The sequence below is a fragment of the Quercus lobata genome, chromosome 2, assembly GCF_001633185.2.
Source record: "Quercus lobata isolate SW786 chromosome 2, ValleyOak3.0 Primary Assembly, whole genome shotgun sequence".
In the NCBI taxonomy this organism is placed as follows: domain Eukaryota; kingdom Viridiplantae; phylum Streptophyta; class Magnoliopsida; order Fagales; family Fagaceae; genus Quercus; species Quercus lobata.
The window spans coordinates 67,674,863-67,688,211 of record NC_044905.1 but is presented as its reverse complement, the minus strand read 5'-3'; the positions used below and the strand labels follow the sequence as shown (position 1 = coordinate 67,688,211).

Genomic DNA, 13,349 nt, shown 5'->3' with positions numbered 1-13,349 from the left:
TTTTATTGTGTGCATTAATTTTTGTTTCAATGGTTAATGGTTGCTAAAGCAAGAAAACTTGAGTAAGCGGGTTATATTCCAAATCATTTTTTTTTTTTATATATATAAATTTTTAGAAAAAAAAGATATAACCACATAAATTATCAAGGTTTTTGTGTACGGTGACATTGCCTAGAAGAACCTAAATTTCAATCTTTCCTCTCAACTTATTGTGAGCAAAAATAAAAAAAAGGATAAAAACCATATGACTTCCTCTTTTATATTAATAATTAGTGCGCTTCCTACAAAAAAATTGGTACTTGGAACTAGAAATTAATGCATTTACCTCCTGACATTTTCATAAGAGCCGTCTAGGGTTCTAATCTCTCCTCCCCCATTGTATCTATCAATTCAAAAATAAAATAACCTATTAAGATTGAAAATGAGTTTTGAATTTTATTTGTTCATTTTTCTTGAAATTACTGAGTTATTTTCCCAATCTATATAGAATCTGTGAAACGATCCTAAGTGATCCTACTCACCTACCAAAGCTGTTTGTGACATTTGTTGTTGCCCCGAAATTAGTTGATATAAAGATACAAGCCTACGGGCCACCTTCTGTTGTATCTATGTTTCCTTATTCCATCTATCTTGTGTACTCAGGTTACATCCCAAATAATCTTGCGCATGTTGTTTTTATGCACCCTCCAGATTTTATTAAATTGACTAAATAATTATAAAAAATAAAAATAAAAAATAAAAAATCTTGATAAAGAGCAATCTGGAGCCAAAGGTTTGAAATATTATGGTATCTCTTAAAAGAATGAATATTAACCTTTCATTTACAGTCTCTATTATCATAAAATATATATATATATATATATTTAAAATTTAAACCCTATCAATAGCTAGAGTTATGATTGAAGTAAAGAGTAAAAATCAGAGATGAGGTATTTTTTCTTCTTTTTGATAAATTCGAGATGAGGTCATTGATACGATACCGTACACCAGAATTTTATATGCAAAGTAAGATAAAATGGTATGCATTTTAGAAGTATAAGTTTTCAGCTAAATCTTTAATGGATAGTGTTTATTACACACACTGTTTGCAAATGTACACTGCCCAAAACAACTGAAAACGTGACTTTAAGTCACAATTTCAGTTGTTTTAATGTCATGTTTTCAGTTGTTTTAATGTCATGTTTTCAGTTGTTCTGGGCAGAGTGTAATATTTGCACACACTGTGTGCAACAAGTTTTTCCCATCTTCAATAGGCCTCTCAGTGGCAATCCCCTTGAGAAAATTCTGCAATTAACTTCGCAACAGAGCTAGGCTTGTCAACATGAGGGAGATGACCACAATCTGGTATTAACCGCATAATTGCATCCTGAAGCTCACAGTGCAGCCTCTGCATCATATTTGCACCAGCAACTAGTAAAATGTACACATTATCCAAACTGTGATAAAGACATGTACTTAGGAATTCGTTGAGTTGCCTAAAGGAAAAAAGACCAGCAGGTTGCAAGTTGGTGTATACAGTTATTCAGTTAAGCACAAGGCAAATGGGTCCATAGAGAGGTACAATGCTAGAGTAGTTACAATGGGGTTCACACATGAATTCCATATGTATCCTTTTCCCATTAGCAACCAATCTGATCTAGACACTGAATCAGCTGGTGGTAAAAAATGACTTCCTCTATGATGATTTAAAAAGGAGATGTACATGGATGTTCCTCCAAGTTTGACAAAACCCTCAACTCATGAAGGCATTCAGATTGAAGAAATCATGTATAGTTTGAAACAATCTCCCAGAGCATGGTTTTAACGGTTTAGCCAGGCCATGTGGGGTTACAGATACAGGCAGGCTCAAAGTGAACACACCTTGTTTATCAGGCACCAGCCTTAATATAAGGTTACTGCTCCTATAGTTTATGTTGATGATATATTTGTAAAAGGTGATGGTCCTGAGGAAGTAAGAGGCTTGAAAGGACATTTAACTAGGGAAATTGAAATAAAGGACCTGGAGATTTGAAATACTTCCCAAGTAAAGAAGTAGGAAGGTCCAGGCAAGGTATATATTCATATCCCATGGAAATATGTCCTCTGATTGAGCGGAATCATAGATTGGATGAAGATCCTGAAGGTGTAGTGGTTGATAAAGGGAGATACCAACATTTAGTTAGGAGACGGATTTATTTTTCTCACACTCATCCAGATATTGCCTACTCTCTCAGTGTGGTTAGCCAGATTAATGCATGCACCTCGGAGTTTCACATATGTATTTGGTTTACTATATCCTCAGTTATTTGAAATCAGCTCCTAGTTGAGGATTACTCTTCTCTAATCATGATCACTTATCAATAGAGTCCTATAATGATGCAAATTGGGCAGGCTCTAGTAGAGATAGACAATCCACCTCAAGATGTTGCACCTTTGTTGGAGGTAAGTTGGTCACGTGGAGAAGCAAAAAACATGCAGTTGTAGCCAAGTCCAGTGCAAAGGCTGAGTTTCGTACTATGACTCGTGATATTTGCAAACTGAAATGCGTAAAGATGATGTTGAATGAGTTGGGATTTAATACACAGGAATCTATGGGATTATATATCAACAACAAAGCTACTATTAATATTGCTCACAATCCTGTACAACATGATAGTGCTAAACATGTTGAAATTGACAGGCATTTCATTAAGGGGAAGCTAGATTATGGCATGATCATACCCATTTGTGAAAACAGGAGAGCCACTAGCAGTCATATTAACTAAAGAAATCTCACATAGAGATCTTCATACCATTTTGAGAAAGTTGGGCATGGGCAAGACCTATGCCCCAGCTTGGCAGGGAGTGTTAGAATATAGAGTCCGAACTCTATTCAATGTGTAATTTTCTTTCCTTTTGTCAGTAGGTACATCTGTAATTTGTATAGGATTTAAAAATAATATAATCAGTGTTAGGGTTATTAAGAAACCTAATATGTTTTCTCCCAAAAATTTAACAATTTCCCCTTCTGAGAAGGTCAGAATAGGCTGAAAAATACCTTAAAACCCAACCCATGCACACATCTATTGCTAATAAAGGAGGAGTGATTGTTGAAGAGAAAATGAAGAAATGGGAGAGAGAGAGAGAGAGAGATAACAGTAAAATAGAAAAGAAATTTCTAAATTACGTCATTTGTAGGGCTTAATGGAAACCCATATAATGGAAATGGATGCAAGGACCATGTTGAACATAGAATGGAAGTTGGCCCGTGTATTTAAATATAATAGCCTAGCTGAAACATGTGCTTCTTAATTGCCAAATAGAAGACAGAAATGCACTAGTAGCTTACTGATAACAATAGCAGCTGACAGATCACAGGGCATTGGTGGCCTATTGGTTTTTAAATGATAGGAAATCTTTAAGAGGCATTTCATTCCCTACATAAATTCTATTTTATGGCATAATCATTATTGAATAATGACCTCATATGTGATAAAATAAAATAAAAAACTAACCACCACTTGCTTGTAGTTGACTATATGATCGCACTCGCCGCAAATGAGAAGTGATTTCTGCTTTAACTGCAAAATAAAAATATGGACATGATAAGACAGCTGTGTAGTTTTTTTGTTCCTGCAGTCTCATCAACTTGAATCGTTTTGAAGGAAAGCATCAACTTTCTATTCATGCTTTTACCAAAAATCTAGCTTTCTTTCTCTAGAATGTTTACTTTGGTTCAGAAGTAATAAAGAAAAGAAAATGCCTGTAAATTCTTAGGAACAAACATTACTAAGCAGTTCCTTTCCTGACCCTATATCTTTCCAAGAACAACTTGGAACATTTTCAACTGATAAAATTAAACAGAAATTAATGGGAGCTGTTTATTGCCTGCCGGGCCTTAAGGAATCATATGCTACTTCAGATGTGCATCTATTAAACTGGCCCAACCATACCTGTTTTATTTGGGCAATAACATTGTAGCCCCCGCTACTCATGAAGTTGATGGTTGCATCTTCCCACCAAGGAAGCAGACAGTGTAAGCGTCCCACCTAGCTTGTAATACAGGAATATCACCGCCATTTGATGGAAGATATAAAAATGAGCCAAGAGAAAATTTAATGTTACATTGATTCCCAATTCTCATTAATGTCTGACCAACAAAAGAAAAAAGGGAATCTCATCACTGCCAACTGAAAAATATAATACTTACATTGGTCCAATCTACTACTGTGGCTAACGAAATGCCATTGAAGGCCAATATATTTGCATAAAGGCGTAATGGGATGCTTTTCAACAAAGAAACCTGGCCCGTACAAATAAGAAGGTTACAGAGGGATAAGCTCTTTAATAATTTGATGATTGAATAACGGTGTTGCCATTATAAAGCTATATAATATTCTGTAATGATGTGCTCAGTGTTCACAATAAATCAAGAAAACTGGTATGTTTATGGTATCATCAAACTAAAAAATAATGAGAATGAAACAGAACACAAGCAATTGAATGGTTAATATGAAATCTAATAATTGTAGCTACGTATCTTCTTTTGAACATGGTTTGTGTTTTCTGTTTTCTTTTTACTAAAATCATTCTTCTTTTGTGTTACGTTCTTCTTTTGTGTTACGTTACCAATCAAAAAATAAAATCATTCTTCTTTTGTGATTTTTGTTTATGCAACTCCATCTACATGTTTACAATACTTGCAAGCTCCAAATACATTTTTTTCTTAGGCAGTTCAGTTTGACCACATTGGAGACAAAACCATATATCAGAAAATTGCATATAAATGCTTTCACATTTCAAGAGTGGTATGCAACCCTCTTACGGGAGAGAGAACAAACTTTCAAGTCGTCTTCCACATGTTTCATTTAAGAACACCACTCAGAAAAATAAATCAAGCACTTTACCGAGAAAAAGGGCCATTACCGTTGGTGTCAATGGAGATAGGTTCTGCAAGTCTAATAAATTCTAGTGCAGACTGTAAAATTCCTTAGTTACAAATTTCAATAGACATATCTTGAAAAAGAAAAAAAGAGAGCTTAGGGACAACTAGATGATTGGAACTATGAAGGGATAAATGGTCTCTCTTTACTATGAAAACCATCAGATTCACTGCCTGCAAGCCATGAATTTTAATATGTATGAGCAGATAACATATCGTATGCATATAATCATCCTTGTAACTACAGAATGTGGTCTTCCAAAAATCAATCACCTTTATGAGCCAAAAAATGGAGTTCACTATGGAACACTGTCTTTTACAAAATTATTATTGGATTTGGTGACTCACCCCAGCATATGCTACAGATCTAGGTAACCTGGCTAGTGCTCCTGTGCCTTCCGCATACACACTTGCATTAATCAAAACCAGCTTTTCTACCTGTAAATTAGGGAAAGAATGTCATAACTCATATGCACAGCCATTTTTGGCAAGGAAATGTAAATATTGAATCAGACCAAAGCACAAATAGTAGCAAGAGCAAAAGCTAGAGTGTGACAGCAGCAACTGCAAGGAAAAGAAATTCTAAACTTTAAATTGCTGCCAGATTCCATTTCAGCTAGAAATCTGTTTCTTTTTTTTATCTTATATATGTGAATATGCAAGTACATTAGTAGGTGTTCATTCAAATTAAAATTAATTACATAAAATACAATCCAATTAAAAAGAGTTAAGGTTGTCAGCATCTTACTAAATAGAGCTTGCTACTTCCCTAGTTTAGCAACTTAATAAAAAAATAAAATAGCAATGTAGCGATAGTCTGCTGACCCAAAATTTTGGTCTGTAATTTGGAAGTAAGCCAGCTTTCAACCAACAACCTGCACAGCAGAGGTTGATCCAAGCTCAACCATTACACTGCCATTCCACATATTGGAGAGGAAATTTCCATCCCAAACTTTATGGACTTGATCATTGTTAATTATTGCAGAACTCAAAGGGAAAACTTTTTCAGATTTACTCAATTCAAACTAGAGCTTGTCATTCTGATTCTGACTCCTTCTGCAATGAATTTATATTTATTTTTAATTACCCATAACTTAAATTTCTCAAAGCTCCAAGGAAGTGTCTTTATTGGATAGTCTATGACAGTAGGTACCACCAAAAGATCCAAGAATGAAAACATATTAAGCCCAAAGAGATGGCACGACTCCTGCAGTGAAGGTCACTAGTTTAAATCTTTCCATCCCCTTCCCTTGGGGCCAAAGTCACTTGTCCCTAAAATTATTATTGAATTATATGATAAAACCTGTTTAGAGAGTTGAATGTCAAGATACAGAGAGGTCTAATAACGAGCACAGTCGGAGGGATTAACTTACAGCTTCTGGATGATTGACTGCAAAGTCAATTGCAACAGCAGCACCAAGGCTCGGTCCAACTAGTATCATTGGCCTTTTGATGTAAGAGTTCCAAAGCTAGAATTTAAAAATGGTTAAATTAATACGCTCAAGTACTGAAATGCAATTCCAAGTACCACCCATCAATGGTGAAATTTCAATTCTGATAAGAATTAGCCAATGTAACAAATCCTCATTTTCAAACCATCAGAAATAATTTTCAAGCTGAAATACAAATCAAAAGACTCAATGTCGAGAGCATACATATACAACAACATAGAGAATGCAGATAAAAAGATTTGCTACTGATGATACAGTCATACAGCAAAGCCAAGTGACAGAAACAACATTTACAAAATCCAAGAGTAAAAAATTTAAATGACCAATACCTGATAGAGGTGGTGACGCTTGGATGCCACATCACATGGTGGAAGCCTTTCTAGTACAGGCAAGCATGAAAAAAGAAAGACTATTAAAGAGCATGCTATGACTTAAATCCAGAAGAAACAAGTGCAAAGGCAGGTGAATGAACCTAAATCAGAGAAGCCCCACCCAAGAACATCAATGGCCCAAGCTTCCAAACCAGCCTCCTCAAGCAAGGGGTATGTGCACCTCCATTCTAAACAAGAACTAAAACAACACAAAACAATCATTACAGCAATAATGATAATAATAAACCAGCTAGGTTCAGCAGATGATATATGTTAAAGACAAGGTGTGACTTGCATGTGATTTCAAACCTGTCAAAGCAATGGAGAAGAACCACTGGATTGGTCTCACTTTGTATAAGTGGTTTCACACAACTACTCATTATACAACTTTCAGAGAATCCAACCTGCAATTATAACAGGCATGCCACAAAAGTCTCCGAATATGAAGCAGGCCAAGAGTCTTATTAAATAAAAGTCACAAAGTAAGTAATGCCACAAAATTGGAACTTAGTGAATGAAAAACGCCATAAGTAGAGTTCCCATTGAATATCTCACTGTAATATCATTCAAAGCTTCAACTAATCAGTTGAGGTGAGAGAAGATGTCAACCATTTAAGCTACAAGGCTCTTGGCAATCTAGTCTAATGATTCTGGTTCGACATTGTATCACAAATTACTACCCATGATTGACCAATCCTGAGAATTCCACCTCTCAAAAGGGTTGAGATGAGAAGTACCACTGCTAAAAGACCATTTGCAAGGCTACACTTAGGAGCTTTAAATAGACATGAATATGGATTCCACGGCAAGAAAATGATAGGGACACAACTACTCTGAAAATTTTTTTTTTTTCGAAGTTTGCCAAAATGGTAAAACAATCACAAGAAGTCACATATATTAAAACCATTGGCACTCACGAGAAAAAAAAAATGTTTCAGTTGACTAGAGACTGTAAAAATACAAGTATTCTGATGGATTGTCATGACATTCAACTTATCATCTTAGTAAAAAAAAAAAAAAATTTGGATGCTTTAGGACAAAAACCTATCATGACATGTTAAATTAAATGAATAAATTCATCATATCTTAAAAGATTAAGTATAAATTTCTATGAGTTGGACCCCATTTAATGGCAGCTCAAGTGGGCCACAAGTGAAGTGAGAGTGTTAAATTAAATCAATAAACTTACCAACTCCTAATAGCTAATCTCCTAAGAGCATTTGTATCAATGTGTATAATAGAAAGAAAAAAAAAAGTGTCAAATTTACACATTCAACCTCCAAAATCACTCACATCAATCAAGTGTAAATTTGCAAAGTTGTTAAAGTTGTTGGGAACACAATTTGACTCCTTACAACCACTCTAAAAATAGGCCCATGTTGTATGATGTTGAATGCCATAAAAGATTTGAATGTGCCTTCATTATCACCAATTGGTTTTGAGGTGAAATGACGCAGCCCACAGTCCGACAAATGGTATCAGAGTCATTCCAATAACAGAAGAGAGGAGTGTCATTGTAAGGGAGGGATTGTTGAGAGACCAGCATTTAACTCCCTACAACCACTCCCACGGTTCGGCAATAGTAATTATGTAAATATACACAATGTTATGTAGCTTTGTATTTCATTATTTTAATTTTTTTTTAATCTCATCTCTTGTATCATCAACTTCTCCTTTCTCTTTTTCTCCCTCTCTCTCACGTTATGAAGATAATAATAAACAAAAAATGAAAAATGATTATTTAATAAAATAGTTGAATGCTCTAGTAGCTTACGCTTGGAAGAACATGTAATTTAACATGACAAAAATTGATAATCCACGCAACACCAAGAAAAACCCACTAATAACAAGATAAAAACTTGATCGCAAAACTACCATATTGGTCCTGTTAATGTAATGTAGTTTGCGTTTGGATACGCTGCTGAAAGCAATTAAAAACAAAATCATTTTTCGTCATATGCTGATTGCACTGTCATGTTTCATAAACAGTGCAAAACGCGCTGAGCTGAAAAAAAAATTTTAAAAAAAAAAAAAAAAGCTGAAACGCAAAACGCGTAAAACGTGGACGTGAGACGCGCAAAACAAACGGACCTTGGGAAGAAAGGAATACATACTTTAACAGGGAGCCTCTCAATCCGCTGAGCCAAGGAACGAGCAAATGGGTCTTTGATTTTCTCAACCTCCTTAGGAAGAAATGGTGGAAACCCATCATCAGAACCAGCTGTGCCTGCACCAGTTTTAAAATTTCCAGCAAAAACCCTGAAACGTCCACGTTTCTTTGCTTGTGTCAGTGATGGTAGTGGTGGTGGCGGCGGCGGAGGAGATCCCAACTTGAAAGCTAACATGTTTTAGCTAGAGTGCAAAGAGTCAGTAAAAATATATAATATTTCTGTAACTTTGAAAACTGATACGTATACTCTGAGTTTGTTTGAATTAAGCTTATTTGGACTGAAGTTGAAAATTGGAATTAAAAATATTGTAATAAAATAAATTTTAAATATATAAATAGTATCATAAGATCTATTTTAATATTTTTAATACATAAACAGTATATATATCGTTTATAATGGTAAATGTGAAAAAAAAAAAAAAACATTTTGAAAACACAGACACTGAATTAATTGCTATCCAAACCTACATTATATTTTTATAATAAATTCTATTAATACAGTTATTATTAGTTTAAATTTAAATTTAGCATTGGAGTAATTTTTTTTACTTAATAATAACAATGATTACTAAAAATTTATTATAAAAATATATTCAACGTGTTATCTCAGATACGATGAAACTGAAACGCCAGTTGGGTTTGCGAATTGCGACACATGCATCAATAATAGGCAAGATGTTGACTTTTTTCTTTTTTTTTTAAATGAGGCAAAATGTTGACGATGTCTCAAACAGCAAACAGGACAAAAATGACACATCTCTACTAACTAATAACTATATAATAAAAGTGAGTTATTAACGTGTGACCTTAGCGTTTGGTTGAGGATGATAACTAAATGAAGAGAGAGAAACTGAGAGCGAAAGGAGTGAGAGAGAGAGAGAGAGAGTGTTCCAGAACCTGCTCCCTCGAATCAAATTTTTATCCAAAAAGAAAACCTTGGGAGACAGAGAGAGGAGAAATCACACAACCTGAGACCAAGCAGTGATTTTCATGGCAAAATAATGCTCAGGTTGGTATTTCTTACTTCTTAGTCTTAGATCCACGCCTCTCCTCAAAACCTCTTTTCCTTTCCATGGGTCTGATTTTTGGGGGGGCAAAATGTGGGTTCTTTAATACTTTCTAGTTCAAGTATCTGTTTGGGAAAAAAGAAAAAAATTCTTGGGTTTTTTCAATTCAATTAGTAATAGAAAAATTATGCCATGTAATTGATATTTGACATGTACATGTTATTAGCTTTTAACTTTTGTTATTCAGCTGGCGATTATGGACCGTGGCTATGATTTGTTGAGCTTCTTTTAGTTGTGAAACTGAAGCACTCTCTTTCCAAAGACTACCGATCACACATGCAGCAGGTAAATCTCTTTGTAACCTTTTTTTTTCCCACTTTGATTCATTCATTCCTTCTATTTGATTGTGTTTTCTTGATAAACTTTTTCCAATTTCCTGTTCTGTTTTTTCTTAATAGAACAACATCCTGACGAGGTCAGATTTTCAAGGTTCGAGGACATGAAAGCAAACGTTCATAAAGTTATTTTCCTCTCTTTCTTCTTTTGATTTTATGATGTGAGAAGATAATATTGAATTGCATGTGATTGAGTTAGTAAATAGGATTTGGGATGGGCGAAATTTTTTGCATTCAAAATTTCAGTTTTTTATAAGAGTGCTTATGCATATACATGTTTGTGAAAATGCCAAAAAGGGCTATTTTATATTTTTTGTTCTCTGTGCATAATTTTTCCTTTCCTTACCTTAGTTATGTAATAGGTCATGGTAATGTTTTTGATGTGTTTGGATTTGGTTAGCTTCTTGTCATGGCAATAGCTATGCTTTGCCATGCTTGGCCGAGCTTTGCATTTTGAGGATAATGTCTTAATTCTCCAAGAAAAGAAAGAAAAAAAAAATAGAAGACAAATTGTTGATATTGGTCTATATGCATGTTTGTCATGTTTGTGAAGCTTAGGCCGTGTCATTGAGTTCATGACAGCTTGTCCACAATGTGTTGATGGGTTGTTTGTCCAACAATTCTTTAAGTACTTTAGCGTTCTTGCTTAAGCTCCCTTTGTTAGATCATGTCTTCATCCATGATGAACAACGTCTTGGCCACTAAAGGTCATAAAATTTTTGAACATATTGAATTGCCAAGTCTTATCAAAAAAAATTTTTTTTTTTTCCATAAATGATAGATACGTAAATTTTATCAATTTGAAAATAGAATTATTACACTTTAGAACACACTGCATTTACAATAAAGAACAAACTAACTCTATGCCGCTTTACCGGACTAGAAACATAATGCTTATCAAGTATCAACCAAAAGAAACTTTCAGAATTTCTATGACAAACCTGACAGAATAAAAGGGCCCAAGCATTAATAGTAAAAAAAGAAATGCAATGAAATGTAGTGGAAAAGAGCAACAAACCCTTATTTTCCTTAAGCTTGCAAGATTTCACGTGGACAGAACATCTAGAGTTGTCCATGAGCAAAATTGAGAGTTACTCATGCACAATGGTTAGAACAAGATACAACTAATTTACACTTCGGCAAATAATATAATACATTATAATACAGCTTGTAGAGTTGTCGGGCCTCCCAGTTGTTATGAAGAATCATTAGTTCAAGTTTGTTTTCTTGCTTATCTTCTAGAAAGATTTGTTATATGAATTGGCATTTGGTGGAGTGTTAAATGACAAAGGTGAGTGTTTTCTCACTATCTCATGTAATCAGTATTCAAGGTCACTACTAATACAGAATGTTCCCTTTTTATATTTTCTTTATCACCTTATTGATATTTTGATGTAACTTTAAGGAAAATTCAAACCTGGTATTAGTTCTGAGAATATGGACTGCTGCGTACAATAGATACTCTAAGCCATTGGTAGACATCATAAAAGCAACCGTAGTGATTTCAAAATTTTATTCTTTGTATTTGCTAGCTTATTAAAATGTCCATACTCATTATCCTCTAAATCTTCATGCAGGCTGCACTCCAAGTTATGGATTCCTACTTCTTTTGCTTGATTGGATTTAATTTTATATGTTTTTTCAATTTAGGTATATCATATTTTTGCAAGTGTTATTTCAGGTTCACTATGTGATTGTGTCAGTTAATTTAGCTTAATTGTGTTATTTCAACATATCTAAACTGGGTGTTTGCTTTTTGTTTCAATTTTTATTTTTATTTAGAATTTTATTTGGTAGTCATGCTTGGAAAATTGGAATTGTGATATAGGGTGTTTTATTTGTTACCTAACATTGATTTTTTTTTTCTTGCTTAAAAGGGTGTTCACTAAAACTAAGTAAGCTAAAATGTCAGATGATATAGAAGGTAGTATGAATAACAAAAATTTCATTATGGATGGATGCAGGTATTTGATGAAGAGCTTCTATTACAGCATATGACAACATTAATTGCGAAAAATTAAATATTGCTACAATGTTGTAGCAAAACTCGGTTTGTTATTGTTGAAGGATGATATTTGTAACTTGTAAGCATTCTAAGAAGTTTTTATTGAATGGATATTATTTTTAACAAATATGTTCTAAAAGACTATCTTAGTATAATAGATATTCATGTTTGAATATTTAATCTAAATTTGTGTAATTAAAATTCTTATATGAATGAGATAAGCATTATATGACATACATTTTTTTTTTCTTACATAGTTTCATATTTATTTAAATAAAAACTCTATATTGATTTTCTTACTCAAGTCAAGGGGCAGAGCAGTACCTGCCTTGCACGTGCCACTTAACATAGTGTTTTGAAAAACCCACAAGATAGGTGCATGCGCCGTTGGTGCAATTGATTGAAAGTTGAAAAACTTACTATTAATTTCAACCTTCTGATCAAATATTTTAACTTTTAACCTTTTTTTTTTATATAGGGTTTTTACTTTCACAACTTCCTTTTCTTTTTCTTTTTCTTTTTTTCACAATTGCGGGTGCATGGTCCCTCGTCGTTAACTCCTTTTCATTTGATTTGGACTGATCTGAAAAGAGGCAAGTACGGTAGTGCAGATTGCCAGTAGGACAATTCGTTTGAATATGATATTTGATACACGGCTATGTAAGTTTCTTTAAAGTGTCCTCTTCTCTTCTCTTCTCTTTCCTTTTCATATGTATTAAAAATATTTAGTATTTTAAAAAAAAAAAAAACAGTTGGTTAATCTTACATTGAAAAAAGAGTATGAATTGAAAAAACAATGGGTTAATCTCACTGTTTGTACTGTTTATCTAAGAGTTAGACTATTTTGGATATATACTACTGTAAGTTTTTTTAAGACTTTCTCTCCTCTCTCCTCTTTCCATGTATGTTAAAAATATTTAGTATTCTCAAAAGAAAAAACAGTGGGTTAATCCCACATTGGAACTTTAGACCTTCTTTCCTCTTCCTGTATGTGTATATGTTAAAAATACTTATTATTCTAAATAAATAAAAAAAGTGGAAATGAAAATT

General features: G+C 33.7%; 1 protein-coding gene and 1 long non-coding RNA gene across 5 annotated transcripts; one reads left to right on the top strand and one right to left on the bottom strand.

Moving 5' to 3' along the window:
- Positions 1-883: 883 nt before the first annotated feature.
- Positions 884-9,145, bottom strand: LOC115976295. 2 transcript variants are annotated; one of them, XM_031097493.1, is made up of 10 exons: positions 8,837-9,143; positions 7,032-7,126; positions 6,824-6,921; positions 6,681-6,730; positions 6,274-6,369; positions 5,249-5,338; positions 4,169-4,261; positions 3,912-4,007; positions 3,474-3,539; positions 884-1,387 (listed from the first exon to the last, which is right to left on the bottom strand). In XM_031097493.1, the coding sequence occupies exons 1-10, from the start codon at positions 9,065-9,067 to the stop codon at positions 1,259-1,261; spliced, it is 1,044 nt and encodes a 347-aa protein (XP_030953353.1). In that variant the 5' UTR covers positions 9,068-9,143; the 3' UTR covers positions 884-1,258. The 2 variants fall into 2 exon arrangements, with proteins under 2 accessions (XP_030953353.1, XP_030953354.1); XM_031097494.1 differs by lacking the exon at positions 884-1,387 and adding an exon at positions 1,394-2,516 and having other exon boundaries at positions 8,837-9,145.
- A 562-nt stretch (positions 9,146-9,707) lies between these two features.
- On the top strand, positions 9,708-12,533 carry LOC115976294. Of its 3 annotated transcripts, XR_004088288.1 has the most exons (5): positions 9,708-9,901; positions 10,147-10,244; positions 10,358-10,419; positions 11,872-11,944; positions 12,259-12,426. It is a non-coding gene; the product is annotated as an uncharacterized LOC115976294 (long non-coding RNA). The 3 variants fall into 3 exon arrangements; XR_004088286.1 differs by lacking the exon at positions 11,872-11,944 and having other exon boundaries at positions 12,259-12,533; XR_004088287.1 differs by having other exon boundaries at positions 11,872-12,426.
- The last annotated feature ends 816 nt before the right edge of the window (positions 12,534-13,349 follow it).

Excerpts from the sequence above, each read along its gene's own strand:
- LOC115976295 (XM_031097493.1), bottom strand. The coding sequence starts at position 9,067 with ATGTTAGCTTTCAAGTTGGGATCTCCTCCGCCGCCGCCACCACCACTA. Across the intron at positions 4,262-5,248 it reads GATCTGTAGCATATGCTGGG|GTTTCTTTGTTGAAAAGCAT; the intron begins GTGAGTCACCAA and ends TGTACGGGCCAG. Across the intron at positions 1,388-3,473 it reads TCAACTACAAGCAAGTGGTG|AGGCTGCACTGTGAGCTTCA; the intron begins GTTAGTTTTTTA and ends AATATGATGCAG.